Source organism: Castanea sativa, chromosome 11 (genome assembly GCF_040712315.1).
Source record: "Castanea sativa cultivar Marrone di Chiusa Pesio chromosome 11, ASM4071231v1".
Lineage (NCBI taxonomy): Eukaryota > Viridiplantae > Streptophyta > Magnoliopsida > Fagales > Fagaceae > Castanea > Castanea sativa.
Window position 1 is genome coordinate 32,459,180 of NC_134023.1, and position 16,562 is coordinate 32,475,741.

General features: G+C 30.5%; 1 protein-coding gene across 2 annotated transcripts; it reads left to right on the forward strand.

The window, feature by feature from the left end:
- Positions 1-5,868: 5,868 nt before the first annotated feature.
- LOC142617775 (ferric reduction oxidase 2-like) lies at positions 5,869-16,035 on the forward strand. 2 transcript variants are annotated; one of them, XM_075790730.1, is made up of 8 exons: positions 5,869-6,143; positions 6,249-6,351; positions 6,548-6,742; positions 6,872-7,106; positions 13,518-13,845; positions 14,223-14,466; positions 14,810-15,498; positions 15,686-16,035. In XM_075790730.1, exons 1-8 carry the CDS (start codon positions 5,939-5,941, stop codon positions 15,823-15,825), a joined length of 2,139 nt encoding a protein of 712 aa, XP_075646845.1. In that variant the 5' UTR covers positions 5,869-5,938; the 3' UTR covers positions 15,826-16,035. The 2 variants fall into 2 exon arrangements, with proteins under 2 accessions (XP_075646845.1, XP_075646846.1); XM_075790731.1 differs by having other exon boundaries at positions 6,551-6,742; positions 15,686-16,034.
- The last annotated feature ends 527 nt before the right edge of the window (positions 16,036-16,562 follow it).

Genomic DNA, 16,562 nt, shown 5'->3' on the forward strand with positions numbered 1-16,562 from the left:
CCATATGACATTGGCTATAAGAATGTCCAATCAAACCACATTTTTTGCAAAAACGCCTTAGAATGAACCTAGCAACTAGAAGGAACCATGGATCAATTCTCACTAGCAATCTTAAGAAACGGATGTTTCGAGGGAAGGTGAGCTGCCAATCTATATAAACATATTCTCCAATTAAATCATCCATAAAATGTGCCAATTTAGTGTCATGATACTCCAATGGTTGATTGTTCACTTGAACCCAAGTTGTAAAGAAATTTAGCTAGATTCTATTTAGAGCTAGATTGGGAGTCCACTGCTCCACTACAAACAAAGCACCATCAACAGACCAAGGTCCCTCACGGATGATATATTCCTAGTCTGTTGGATATTCAAAGTGGATAATGTAAAAACTCTTTTGTATGTCTACTATTCAAATGCTACCTCTAAGTCTCCAGGCAGAGTTTAGAATGGACTGCATTCTTCTTACAAAGAAACGAATTCTATCAAGAAGATATTTCACCAAACATTGCCTCTAGAAAGCTCTATTCCTCTCTAGGGAATCTCTGTCTACTTGAATGATAGGTCCCCTACGAAATATGGTATTAGTAAGGATGTCATCATTGTTGAGGTTTTGTGTGTCACCCATTTCTTCATCATCTTGCCAAGCTTCAGAGTTGTTGGTATCACTCCATCCGACTTCTCTGTTGTTCTAACTTGGCTCTATAGGTTTAAAGTAGACGTGTGAGGGATAGATTTTTGGGGTGGTATGTGGGGTGAGTTGTTTGTTAGGGATTTAAAGGTTTTATCTGAGTGTTTGTAATCCAATGTATACTATTATTCAAGATGTTCAGAGATGGGTGAACCTTTGAAGTATTTTGTGGGGTGAAAATCATCTATATGAGGGTGGTGGAATGATTGCTGTTGAAATTTCATTGGTTGTTTCAACAGTGGTTTAGTGGAGTTTGCCTGACTAATGGGATAAGACTAAAACAGTTGGATTGGGGAGCAAGGATCGCGATTATGCATGTGTGGAGAAAGAGACACTGTACCCAGTTTGATTAGCTATCAAAATGGATGTTTAAGTTCCCCATACACAGCTATCTTTGGGTTTCGGGAGTTTAGAGGGTAATAATATAGAGGGGGATCTTACCTAGAGTAGGCATGGGTTTAAAGCCGCTTGAAAAGGGGAGAAAAATAGTAGGCAAATAAAATCTATAAAACTTGGTTTTGTCTGTAGAGATTATCCAAATCACTCTAGGCCAATAGCAAAGCATAGAAGGTGATGATGGACACTTGAATACACGAGCTCAAAGAAGAAAAAAAGTTTTTTAGGGTTTGTGATAAGAAGAACTACAACTGAAAAAGGGGTTTTAGGGTTTTGGATTTCAATGATTATCAATTAGGTGGATTAAGAATGTACGTTTGTCTATAAGTTTGCAATAAATATACCTTTTATACGTAGATCTATAATATTTTACTAAAAAAAAGTTTTAACATTCATTGTACTCTACTCTAGATAATGACTAAATTCAAAACGCAAACTCTTTTGTATTTTTCAACTTTGACAAGAAAATTAAATTAACTACCAACTCATCATTTTTAGCATTTAACACTCTTTTCTTCACTCTTCATTGTATCAAGACATTTATCAAGTGCCACATTAGAGATAAGGACTAATTAAAATTTAAAAGATAAGAACTCTTCATTTTCTTGGATCCATTATTTCAAAACTTTCCTCTCTCTACAAATTACAAAAATTTTCTTGTTTCCATTCACCATTTTCACATCTTGCACTTCTGCTACTTTCTATATACCTACCCATAGCCTTTCATCTTCATGGCAAAACTCAAGGTATTTTCTACCTTTTATTTTATTCTCTCCTTCTTATTCTTAGTTTTGTCATCTACTTGAATATCAAATAAGTATTTTAGTATTTGCTACAACAAGTTGGACCAAACTATTTGCGTTGCCTTTGAATCACAGGTGATTTATTATTTTCTTACTCACAAAAGCATGAAAATGGTAGGCTCATCATAATCATAAAGATGATCATAAGTTAAGATATTGACAAAAAATTGAAATACTGCTTTCATAGATTCCAATACCATTTGTCGCTTTTGAAATCTAAACTATTTATAGGATTCTAACCACAAAACCTCAACATATAATCTATGATGCAAAAAATAAGTTTGGTATCCCATATGGTAGAAACTAGAGACGTCTAAGTAAACTTTTTGTTAGATGCACACCAAAAAATTTTTTAAAGCCTTCTTGTAGTATTTTATGGCTTGGCTTAAAGTAGAATTTCATTAGAAAAATCAATTGTATGTTCATTCAATCAAATCCATGAGCAACAAGGGTATGTCATATGTGATATTTTTACTATAAATGTTATTTCACTTAGCTTTTTAATTATGTATGTACTACTTTTCTTAATTTTTAGTTCTTGATTTATATTGTTTTTTTTTTTTAATATTGCATCTAATAATGTTCTTGTTTTACTTATTAAAGTAAATTTATGTTTATTTTGATGTTCATTTCTATGTATCATGTTCAAGCTTTCCCTGCTTACTCAATTTCTATTGACGTAGATAGTGATGATCAGAATCCTATAGAAACCACGTTTTTTGTTTTAGCTTGAGACCAACATAATTTAATTATAATTTTATGCAAAACTTGAGACCGACATACTTTTAGGAAAAATTTTCTCATGCATCCCACAAGTTTCTAATTAGTTATTTTAATAGTTCAAGAAATACAGCATTATATTAAAGATTATCAAGTGTTTATGACTCCATAATTATTTTCCTTCTATATCCATGGTAATGAAGCCTAAGCCTTTAGTTGAATTTGTCAAAAGCTATGTAACTTGATTAGCACTTCCTTATACATATTGTAACTATCTTTAAAAAAATAAAAATAAAATAAAATAACCATTCTTTAGCCGACGAAAATTGCTATTTTGTATCTTGATGGTGAAAACCGCGATTTTAACTCAAATTAAGAGCATAGTGCCCTCAAATTCTATGATGGCCTATTATGATGCCGATTTCAGGCTAGATTAGTTTTGGAAATTTCAAAATAAAACTTTATAAATATATATATATGACCATTTTTGCCATGTAAATTTGTTTGTTCAAAAAAATGGGATTGTTATGCTTATGAAATAAGATGTCTACAACATACATATGGGTATATTTATGACTTAAATTACATCTTTTACTATATTCCAATTAGGTTGAAAGAACAACTATATGTGTCTTAAATTATCTCTTTTACTATATTCCAATTATAGTACGTAATACATATGATAACAAAAAAAAAATTATGATATTATAAATAAATAAATAAAAACTAATTTAGCATTTAATATATTTAGTATTTTTTTTTCCAATTTTTAACTATATCGTCAAGAAAGATATATAACTAATGAATGAAGAGATGATGTTTAATATATTTCTTCAGTCAGTTAACCAAATAAATTACAAAAGTATTTATTGTCTCATTTTCTTATAATTTTAAAATTCATTCAAATTGCAAGAAAAAAAATTCAAGTTCTTTATGAAATGATTTTTATAACTTTATTATATTTGTAAAAAGACAATATTATAGTATATAATGATATATCTTAACAAAATAAATTATTATTATTGTCAATAAAACATTAAAGTTCAAACAAGTTGAAATATTTTTATACATACATAAAAGGAGAAATGTTTTATATGTTATTTATATAAAAAAAAAAAAAAAGTTTTATCTTTTAGAATAATTTTATCTTGTAAAGGAAATTGGGTTTTTTTTATCTCTCTCTCTCATATAGTTTCTTACAAAATATGCAATATAGTAATAAATAATATTAGTCACATAGGTTCAAATCTGAAGTAGAACAAATTCTCAAAAAAAAAAAATTATTATAAAATCAGAAGTAGAGCATGTGGCAGGCTTGTGTGGAAAGTGTTCCCCTTAGATCAACCACAAGCAGGGGGCACGCAGGCACGTTCTAAACACACGCACACCTACATAAAGATCCAAACAAACACGAGCCCACATGCATTTAGTCAAGTCGATGTCATTTAAAACCAAACCTAAGTTTCAAGTAAAACTAACTTAAACTTGTACCTGTGAACAACTATAGTCGCTTGTTATTGTAAAATTTATTCCAAGTATTCTTACAATATGTATGCTCAACACATCTATTGGATTTAACATCTAACGGTTTCCACACTATTTCACGTTAAGAATAAAATGTGGATATTTGATTGGTATATGACCATTTTACATCTGAAAGCAGCGGAACAATAGTTAGCCTTCTTTTGGCTTTTTACCATGCTTACTCAAATTACAGACGTATTTTGTGTTTTTCTTAAAATAAATTTTAGACCGAATTTTCTTATATTCGATAGTTACAAGGAACAAAATGAGATTTAAATCATAAATATATCATTAATTGAAAATGCCAAAATGTGCCAACTAGCTGAACTATATGGCTTTTGACAATTGCGGGCCAATTTAATTGCTCCAAAATTAGCTCATCCTACTTTATGACTCCAAAGTCCAAACTGCATACTAACTATAGGCCCCTTTTGGTACAGAAAAAGGCCTAGCCACCAGGCCCACCACGTTTGTTAGGCCCCTTTTGGTACGGAAAAAGGCCTAGCCACCACGTTTGTGCGTACTATAAAACTGGTAAGGTCAACAATGCCATGTACTGTGCCTTCACTAGTTTGAATTGGAGGGGGGCCATTACTATTACGTCATGCTAGCTGGTCTTTCTTTTTTCCCTTTGTATTTGGCAAAACATTTAGTACAACAATTGTTGAAAAATCAATAGTGAAGTAAAAAATAGTGAGTCGATATGTGCAACCTTGTATGCTACAACTTTGGTATACCAAATTATAAATAGTGAAGTAAAAAAATAGTGAGTCCATATGTGTGAAAAGAATAAGTTGAAAAAGCTGCGTTAATTCTTAATTAATTGTTGTAGTCTTAGAATTTTTTTTTATTTTTTTTTATGAGGGGTCATGCTGTTTTTAATTCTGGAGAGTTTGAGTGGCTTTCTTGTATCTGCAATTTCTACGACGTATTATTGGCATGGACTTTCGTTAAGTAATCTCAAAATATTTATTTATCCTTTCAAAAAACACAATTATTTAATCTTATCTGTATGCATTATATAACTATTTCTCCGATTTAGAAGAGTAACGACTTTTTCACTTCAAGCAATTTGATTATGACACTATGAACTCCAAGTTTGGATTAAAAACACAAAAGATTATGATACTATTTCCAGTCCTTAATTAACTACTGCATGACCCTTGCAATCATCCCGTGCCCATCATTCATAATACATATATTTTTTATATTGTTGTAATCATCCCATGCCCTGCCATAATGTTTGATATTGAAAAGGATCAAATTATCAATTTCATTAGCATATTAAATATATATATATATATAAATTAAATATATACTTAATGCTAAGTCACTTAAAATTTTATATTGACACTGTCCACGTACAATTAAAGGATTTTGCGATAAAACGAACTCCTTCACTGAAAATGTAAAGGATTTTGTTCCTATTCGATCTTTGGTACCTTTGTTTTTTCTTTTTCTTTTTCTTTTTCTTTTTTTTTTTTTTTTTGTAATTCTATAGGGCCATCTTTTTCTCGTTTATTTTTTTTGAGAAACAATAATAGCGCCTTATTTGGTCCACTAGTGTTAAAAAATGTGCCATTCATTAATTCTAGCTCTGTAACAAGTAACAAGAGACGTGAACCATGCTTCTTTTCCTTGTACATTCACGCAAACATGATAAAGCTAACTTTCGCATCTAATATTATATCATTTGCAAATTCTTCCCTATAAATATGATAAATTCCTCTCAGAATATCATCGATATATAGAAGAATCTCGGAAGAGTTACTGATTTGTGAACGTGTAATTGTCTGCGAGAGAGAAGATGGATGCAAATCATGTGGTTAAAAAATGTTCTTCTTCCAATGAAAAAATCAGCACAGTTCAGGCAGCCCTAAGGCTGCTATTGGTGGCAGTGTTTTTGGGGTCTCTTCTGATGTGGATCATGGCGCCTACAAACACCTTTAAGCAAAGTTGGTTGCCGAGTATCCAAGCAAAGCTTAACTCAACATATTTGGAGCCCAAACAAGGTTGCTCCATTTGCATTATTCTTTTCTCTTTCGTTGCTTTTGTGTTCACGTTGTATATAATGTTGTTTTCTCAAATCATTTATTTATACTCTTCATGTGTTACAGGTGCAAGACTTCTGATTTACACTCTTCCCATTCTGTTTGTTGCTGCCATGGGCTGTTTCTACCTGCATATGGGAAAGAAATTGAAATATGATAAAATGGCAAGGTAGTTTATAGCTTTCTATGTACATTTTATAGACTAAATGGTTAAATTTACTATTTTTTAACCGTTTAAACTCTTAAGATAATTGATATTTTTTCAACTACTTTTTTTATAATATCACTAATAATCAATTTCATTTCTTATGTAATCAAATTGTTTTTTACAAGAATGAAAACTTGGATCTTACCTTTTTTAACAGCAGCTGCAGAAATCCTCGGTTTGCCTCATGGAAAAAGCCGGTGCTCATAAAAGGCCCTCTGGGGATTGTTTCCAGAGTAGAGCTAGCTTTTCTCATCATGTTCATTGCACTGCTATCATGGACTTTTGCAACTTACATTAGCAATTATTTTGCTAAAATCAACCCAAATTCAGCAGCAGAACAAGGCGAAAAAGTGTAAGAATTTCTTAACAAATTATCAAATCCAATGCTCGATGCGAACTCTCATTTCAAACGATATCATCATCATAAAAAGTCGAACTAATAATTTAAAAAAATGTTAAAGCTTGTTGGTGCTTTTGGCAGATGGCAGTCTAAACTGGATTCTGCAGCCTTAACCCTAGGCCTCGTTGGGAACATATGTTTAGCATTTCTGTTTTTCCCGGTGACTCGCGGTTCATCTTTGCTGCCACTCTTTGGCCTCACCTCTGAGAACAGTATCAAGTACCATATATGGCTTGGAAACATCACCATGACTCTCTTCACAGCTCATGGTATTTGTTTCTTCATCTATTGGGCCGTTACCAATGAACTCTCCCAGGTAATTAAGAATTTATTCATGAAGCATTCTTGTATCTCTTTTTTTTTTTTTTAATTACTAAAGATGTACACTTTTTTTATGGTGTGTTTGGAAATTTTGAGAGAGAGAGAGGAGAGCAGAGGGTATGAGATTGAAGGAGATGTAAGGGAAGAAAGAATAGTTTTGTCTTTCTCTTGTTGGAATATTTTAAAAATTAGGTAAAATGAGTGGAGTAGATGTACATCTCTCTCTCTCTTTTTTAATTAAGAAGAAAATGATAAAATTATCAAATAAATTGACACTCATATCCTTGTTTTGATCAATTTAAAAATCTATAAATATAAAGGGTCATGTTAACGAGTGTTCTTAGAATAATTGTTAAGAAACTATATTAGAAAATTTTTTAAACAATTTTTATAGGATATATAAAAAGTTATCAACGAAATTAATTGTTTTATCATTTTTTCATAAAATATTATTATAAATAGGTCTTAAACTAATATCCTTAAGATATTCGTTAACATTTTTCATATATAAATTATAAAATCATAATGACAAAACTGTCAAATTAAAAAAAAATTAATTGCAAGAAAACCCTTCTCCCTCCAAACAGAGTGACGAAATCATTTTATCTCATTCCTTCGAGTCTCTTCTCTAGTTCTTTTCCCCCCACCAACCTTTAAGAAAGGCATCAACTTTTTTTCCTTTTTTTTTCTTTTTGATATAAATAGGAAAGAGGCATTGGGTTGGGATAATTAGGTTTTCCCGTTAAGGGCTCTTGACAAGAAAGGTGTAAGAAGGCATCAACTTTTTTTCCTTTTTTTTTTCTTTTTGATATAAATAGGAAAGAGGCATTGGGTTGGGAAAATTAGGTTTTCCCGTTAAGGGCTCTTGACAAGAAAGGTGTAATCTTTCTACTCTTTCGCCAAATCTTTTTTCAAATCTTATACAAAGAATTTACTCTTTTCCAATTATTTTTTGTATTTGATAGAAATATAGAATCACAGAAAAGCTCTTTTTGGGATGGAGGGAGGATAATGGTTTTAAGAAACTGAAAGCTGTCATGGTTTGGAATGGATATAGAGGAAACTTACCATTTCTCTTTCTTTTCTTTTCTTTTTTTTATGCACACTATGTACATACAATGTACATACTTTCACCTTAGGTGTTCACAATTTTTAAAAATGTCCATATTTAACATATGATGACATATTATATGTATGTGTATACCCACGTCTTGAGAGATACTTGTAATCTATAAATGAACCAAATTGTTTATAAATAACTTAAGTTTAGCTCAGGAAAACACTTGTTTATATTTATTTGATTAGAAATCAATCTAAACTCAAATCCAAGTTAATGCTTGACTATTAAATGAGCTAAACTCAAATATAATAATATGTTCATAAACAAGCTTATGATTAGAGTTTCGATTTAGCTTTATATAGTACTATATCTTTATATACAAATTTGTTTAAAAATATACTTATATAGACTTGAAATTAAATTATATAAATTTATAAATAGATTCATATGATATCAAAAAAAAAATTTCTTTTTTTGCTATTTAATGATTGTAAATGCAGTATATTTATAATAAATTCTAATAAATTTGTGAATGACCAAATATTTTAGTTATAGTTTTACTATATATATAGGAACTAATTAAATAACTTAATCAAGCAGTTCATAAGCAATTTCGAATTTGATTGATAAGAAAATGTACCAAACCTAAATTTAAAATCTAGTTTGATAAAGAACTAAAACTTAGCTCGTATTCAGAAGAAAATTAAATGAATAACATTGAACTTCTAATATACAAGTATACAACTCGACTTGACTTGTTTACTACCATACTTTCAGGCAAATTATTTTTGTTATCTAATTGTGAAAGTAATTTTTTCTTTTTTTTCTTTTTTTTTCTTTTTCTGGGATTGTGAGTATAATTAATTATACAACAAGAATATATGACTCCATGTCAAAATCTTAATCTTCCTCTTGCCTTGAAAGACTATTAGCACTAGAAGTAACAAAAATAGAAAGAGTGTCAATGTTTCTAGGAGATGAACGCGTAGGTATGATTTTGTTCATGAACCGAAAGTAGCAGATGCAGAATCTAAAAATGGTGGTGTTCACTTCATATCACATGGAAATCGTGGTGCTCTCCTCCGGTAGTGGTTGGCCCCACTCTTCAAGTTCTGTGGTTGTTCTCCTATGTAGATTAATATTGGGTATGCAGAGAGAAGATTGTGACTATTTCAAAGTTTGAGAAGGTTGAACTTATGTTGATCACTAAAAGAGGTTCATCGTGAATGGAACTAGGTTGACTTCATGGATGGGAGAGAGCTGAGTGGCACATTTTCAAAAAGATAGTGAGTGCGGTATTACTAGTTCGTGTACGTACGGTAGAGAGTTACTTTTTCTTTCCTTTTTTTGTACTTTGTCGGCTGTTCTTTACGCGGGATTTTTTGAGGAGGATTATCACTAACATTTTTAGAAATGAAAACTAGATAGTTAACGAACTAGAAATGAAATGTTTTTATCGGAAGGCAAATGTTTTTATTTCAATTTCAAATTTTTCTTATATCTTTTTATTAGATACTGGTCTCTGAGTACACGCATAAACTCGTACTCATATACTCTTCTATTATTTTGAATAATAGTTAATAATTTACATTTATTATAATTTAAAATTTTTTTTTTCAAATAAATAAAAAAGATAAATTTTAGAGATAAGGAATAACTGTAATTTCTTTTTTGAATTTGAAAGAAAAAAAATTTTAATAATTTGTATATATTATAATTTAGAAATTTTTAATTTTTCAAACGAATAAAAATGATAAATTTTATAAATAAGCAGTAAATGTAATTTCTTTTTTGAATGTGAAGGAAAAAAAAATTCTAAATTTTAGGAATTTTCTTTTTAAATTCAAAATGAAATTTATTATTTGACATTTATAACCTTATTTCTAAATGAAATTACCCTTCATTAATGAGAGTATTTTGAACCACATAAAAATCCATTTAAAAGAGAGGAATCCTCTTATATATAGTATAGATAAGTTTTAAAAATATAATACTTTGATTGCATATTCTCATTATATTCTCTATGCTTGCAAAATTTCATGAAAATCAAATATCAATAGCTAATTATCAATTAAATGTTTAGATTTTAAACTTTTGTGGTCTAAAATTATGCATGTTTATTAATCAAATAATAAATAATATCTAATTTGAAAGAAATTTGACATATATGTTAAGAACATAAAGAATATGCAATTTAATAATTAAATTTTTAAAATTCACATCTAATAAAAAGACATTAGAAGAGTCTGAAATATTTCTCTCAAAATTAGTTTCAAGAGAAACATTTTATGTGTGTGTGTGTGTGTGTGTGGATGTATGTATATATATATATATATATATATAGACACACAATCAGTCCTATGCATGACTCTGGTGGTAAAGATATCTTCATACCACTTGTAGTCTCCTAGGGTTTTACATCTAAGGTTACTTAGCTGCTCGTAAATCCTAAATGTAATATTGTTGGGCTTTCCTATGAAGTGTTTCATGATTGTATAGATTAGGGTATTGACTCCATCAGGAACTCCTTGTTCAACTTCATCGATGATGGGGGTTCCTTCCTCATCTTTTTGAACTACATGCTTGATGTCTTCCTTAGACATTTCAGTTAGGCAGTTATTCCACCACTGTAGGAGTTTTCCTGTGAATCCTAAAGCCATCATCTCAACGACTTCCTTATGAGGACAGTGTTCATCCAGGTAGTTGTTGGCTACCATAGTCATATGTTGGATTTTGTTTAGGATTTCCTGTTCTGATATATATATTTCATCTGCTAATATATTATTATTATTGTCTTTGAACATAAGACTACCTATTCTGTTATTTAAAACATAATACTGACTATTAAAATTCAAGGTTTAAACTAAATAATAGAGTAAAATTTTAAATAAATAAAAAAGTACAAAATTGTTAGACTTCAAAAATATATATGTGACAACATAATATGAGGTCATCCAAAAGTCTAAATATTTGGGTTTCATATATATTATAAATTATAAATACTAAAGTTATTATAAACATTAGGAAAATAGTATACAAATTAAAGTGATAATAAACATGATTGATATTAGTGCAACACAAAAAATTAAATATTTTAATTACTATTAAGTTATAGGTATTAACTAAATTTTTAATATTTAGGTAATAAAATTGATAATGTCCGAAATGATCAACATTAAAAATAAATAAATAAACGTTCGCTACAGCTCCACAATATAGTCAACGTATTGTTAGGCGTTTCGAATGTGATGTTGATTTAGTGTAAGAGATGCTACTTGGTATCAGCCTAATTGTTAGGAATTTGGCAGCCTTTCCTGCAAATGTTGGTGGGGAATACTGAATAGGGATAACATGGGATTGAGATCAGGTTGTTATTGCATCCTATCCAAATCCAAAAACGTGTTGTGCAGTTGGGAGGAGTCTTCACCCTACCTACACTAGAGAAATGTTTTTTTTTTCTTTTTTTATGGGAACTAAATAAATGTTATTGTTACTATCCTCATCACACGCTTCGCGCATGAGATGAACCTTTCTTTTTTAACAAAAAAATGCGTGTAGTGAGACTTTTGTTTTTTAGCACCAAAAAAAAATAAAACCTGTATTTTTATTTTATATATATAATTTTTATTTTAAGAATTTAATTTATAAGTGAATAAAACAATTTGAAAATTAACAAGATAGTGGTTCTATTTTTTAGGCAATGTTTTAGTGGGAGTTAGAGTTGCATTTTTACCGGATTTTCTTTAATTTAGTTTTGTCTCTACTTAAACATAAGGATGTAGGAGCATTTTTGAACTAAAAAATAAGGAATTCAAATAGGAGAAGCCCCTTAAATAGTTGTATAGATGATACTTTTACAACTAATTTTAAGTAGCACATTGTTATTGACAGTTAATAATAGGTAAAAATGTGTAATTTTAATGGTGTATTTAACTTAGAATCAATAACACATTCGTTGTAAAAAGGATTTCTTGATTGACTAACATATAAATATTTAAAAGTGATATTACATTTCTACTCTATTTATTTTTAAGAAAAAACAAATAACAAAAAATTGATTGTATTTCTATTTTTGCATCTATTATATTACTAATGATATAGTGAAATCTTATCTACTCATTTCAAATTAGATTTGATAAAATTTTAGAAACTCAACGATGGAGTTATCTTCATCAGGCATTGTTAACTAAGGAGATTTTAAATTGGTCTTTCATTGATTTTAAATTGATCGAGCATTCAAATAGGTTAAGGGATAAGGGTGTCACTGGTTGGGTTGATTCGAGTTTGACAACTAAGGTCTTAGTTAATCAAACTCAAATCATCCCATCCAATTAGACTATTGAATTAGGATCCATTCTGTAAATCAATTTGAGTAGTCGATTAGATTATTTAATAATATGACTTAATCAAACCCAACTAGATCTTACGTTTTTCTTTCTTTTATTTCCCTAACCAATTCAGCCCAAATGGCCAGTCCTGTAGATTTTTCTTTGTTTTTTTTACTTTTTTTTTTTTTACCTACTTACAAATTACAATTACTTATCTACCTAATTTTTAAAAAAAAATTTCCTATAATTAACTTGTCATTTTGATCTTTTAAAAAAATATATATATTAAGGAAAGAAATCAAGGAATATCATATCACCATGTCTTGTTTGCCATTATTTCCCTAATTATTCATATTAATTTTGTATTATGGAGAAAAATCATAAATGTTTGAAATGATTTAATATATTTTAATTTTAAATTTGTTGAGATTTTCATAATATTTTGCTTAAACAATGTTTTGTATCTTTTAAAATTGTTCACTATATTCTATTTAATTCACTTTTACTTTTTTAATTAATATCTCTTTTTTATTTTTGTTTTAATTAAACCTACCGCTCGATTATTAACTTACTATTTGAACATACCCTTAATCCTTTGAGTCTTGGCGTATACCAGCGATTACGACTTTTAGTTTATGCATCTTAAGGTACTTCGGATTTTCAACCCAAAAAAGAAGAAAAAAAAAAAATGAAACCTTCTTATGCGCTTTCCGAGACCTAAAACAATTCCACCCGATTTCAAATAAACTACCAAGTTCTAATAAAACCTTCTTGAGTGCTTTCCAATAAGTTTTTACAAATTTGCTACGAAAATCTTACAAATTGATGCTGATAATATATAGGATGTACGTACACATATCCTATATATATGTCTGTCTTTGAAATGCAAATGGTAACACTTCATGTCATATATATACCCATTCGTGGAGATAATTATATATTGCAATGATGTTTTTCCACTGTAATCTTCATTGAGATGTAAAGATTAAAATGTTATGCTATTGTTTCATTAATACAGATGCTTAAATGGGACAAAACTGGGGTATCAAATTTGGCTGGAGAGATTGCTTTGGTAACTGGATTAGCCATGTGGTTAACAACCATCCCTCGCATACGACGGAAATTATTCGAGCTCTTCTTTTACACACATTACCTTTACATCATCTTCATGATTTTCTTCATTCTCCATGTTGGTATCTCTTTCTGTGGCATGATGCTTCCCAGTTTCTACCTCTTTGTTGTCGATCGTTACTTGAGGTTTCTACAATCACAACGGAATGTTCGATTACTCTCTGCCCGCGTTTTACCATGTGAAACTCTTGAACTTAACCTTGGCAAGAGCTTAGGTAATGCTACTATATACATATGATCGGTGCTTATATTTGTATTGTGTTTAACTTTATATCTTACTAATCACAGTCTCTCACACATTTTTTTTATAAAATAATAATAATAAATTTTCACACACGACATACTAGCATTGATGAAGCATAAAGCAGAACATCAAGAGTGAGATATAAGATTTTTATTCAGGCTCATACACACTAAAAAATGAATTTTTAAAAACTGTTTGAATATAACTATTCTTGAATAAAAGGAAATGACTTATTTTTAAACTTATTCAATGAAAAAAAAATTCTTCGAGAACATTTTACCTGTGACTTTTAAGATTGATGTGAAGGTCCATTTTATTTTAAGTTCGTTTTCTAATCTATCCTGCCAGGTCTGAGCTATAATCCATTAGGCATTATGTTCATAAATGTTCCCAGCATTTCCAAATTGCAGTGGCATCCTTTTAGTATCACTTCTAGTAGTACTTTGGAACCTAACAAGATCAGCATTGTCATTAAAAGCGAAGGCAGTTGGACCAAGAAGCTCTACCAGATGCTTTCATCACCTTCTTCACTGGATCGTCTTGAGGTCTCAGTTGAAGGACCGTATGCGCCGGCTTCTAAAGATTTTTTAAGGTAAACGTATGCACATGAATAGACTCAGAGCACAAAATGACATGCCAGCTAAGAAAGTAATAGACTGTAACTTCAAATAAAACAAAATGGTAGAAAAAAAATACATGTAACCAACCATAATTAGTCTGTTGACAATGCATAACTGAACCTACAAATTTTAGAACTATGACTTGGTTATTGTTCTAACTTTTGCTTTTCAAACAAAAGTTTGCTTCTTTTTTTTCTTTTTTTTCTTTGTTGACCAAATAAAGGAACAGAAACAAAAGTGTACTTCTTTATGCAAACTAGCTATATAATAGCTTAATATATTTCAAATAATTAATATTAATTATCGTTTATGCAGGTATGACACCCTTGTGATGGTGAGTGGAGGCAGTGGCATTACTCCATTCATCTCAATCATTCGAGAGCTCATCTATATGAGCACAATGCTTAATTACAAAGCTCCGAAAGTGATCCTAATTTGTGCATTCAAGAACTCCTCAGAACTAACCATGCTAGACCTCATCCTTCCTATCTCTGGAACCCCCTCTGACAATTCCAATTTGCAGCTACAAATTGAGTCATTTGTAACAAGAGAGAAAGAACCCAAAATAGATAACATAAAGCCTATAAAAGCCATTAAGTTCAAGCCTCATGCAAAAGATGCACCCTTGTCTTCTATTTTAGGCCCCAAACACTGGCTTTGGCTTGGCATGATAATAGCCTCTTCCTTTGTCATTTTCCTTATATTACTTGGCATTATTACTCGTTACTACATATATCCTATTGATCATAATACCAATAAAATATTTTCAACCACTTGGAGATCTGTGATAAATGTGTTAGTCATGTGCATCTGTATAGTCATGACGGCTAGTGCAGCAGTATTTTGGAAGAAGAGGCAGAATGATATTGAGAGTAGTCAGGTTCAGAACATGGTAGGGACAACTGGGACTCCAAGCTCGTATGATTTGGAATTGGAAAACCACCCACGCCAGTCTCTTTCCCAAGCTACCAATGTGCACTATGGTCGAAGACCTGACCTAAGGAGTGAGTAACTTGTACTCTCATATAAACATCTAATATCTGGATTGGCCTTCAAATTTCGAAGTTAAGACAGCATGCTCTAAAATTAAAATCGATTACCGATTATTTCAAAAGCTTTAAAGTGTGGAGAAATTATAAATTTATTTTTTAACTATAATTCTAACAAATGTAGATAAATTTTCTCTTGCAGGAATGCTACTTGAGTACAATGGATCAAGTACCAACGTTTTCGCATCTGGCCCAAAGAGGTTGAGACAAGAGGTTGCAACCATTTGTTCATCCGGTTTGGCTGATAATCTGCACTTTGAGTCTATCAGTTTTAGCTGGTGAGTTGTCTATGTTGAAATTTCTAAGGGGTACTAGACGTGTGCAGCACTGTTGTAAAATATTGGTGCTTCTGGTTGCTGGCTGCTTCTCTATGCCTGTATCATTATGACGTGTTTGTTGAGGAGAATAAATGCAACTACGTAAGTGCAAATGATTTCGTATGCTTTGTTAAATATGTAACTGTGGCTTTAGTCTCTCACTGCTCAATAATAAAATGTATATACTTATGAGCAGAAAATAATGACTATCTTTTGGATGACTTATCTCTGTGATTGGATTTTCTATCATTGCATGAAGTAGTGAAAGGCTGAGAGATTCGTGCTTCATAAAATGCAGCCAATGTCAAAAATGTGTACAGCAAAAACCTTCCCTCACCAGAACATAGCTTTTGCTTAAATGGCAGGCAAATGAAACAAATATACAAAGCATCGGAATTTTCTTTCATTTTTAAGACAATCAAATGCACCCAATCTAAACTCAAGTAGCCAATCCAGTACATTCCTTTATGAAGAATCAATTGGATCGTTTCTGTATGTAGGAAACCAGTAAATGAGATCACATTGCAATGAATTTCTTGAATTTTCTCATCTGAAGGGCGTGCAATATTTACCACTTTACATGTCATTGGTTACATTCATGTAATGGCATAAACAACATCATTTGTAAACATCAATGTGACTACCGAGTTTTCCAATAAAAAAAATCAAGTTTAGCCACATTTCCTCACTAATTTTTTTAAT

Coding starts and splice junctions, on each gene's coding strand:
- LOC142617775 (XM_075790730.1), top strand. CDS start 5,939: ATGGATGCAAATCATGTGGTTAAAAAATGTTCTTCTTCCAATGAAAAA. Junction 7,107..13,517: donor TTACCAATGAACTCTCCCAG/GTAATTAAGAAT, acceptor TCATTAATACAG/ATGCTTAAATGGGACAAAAC. Junction 15,499..15,685: donor TCGAAGACCTGACCTAAGGA/GTGAGTAACTTG, acceptor TTTCTCTTGCAG/GAATGCTACTTGAGTACAAT.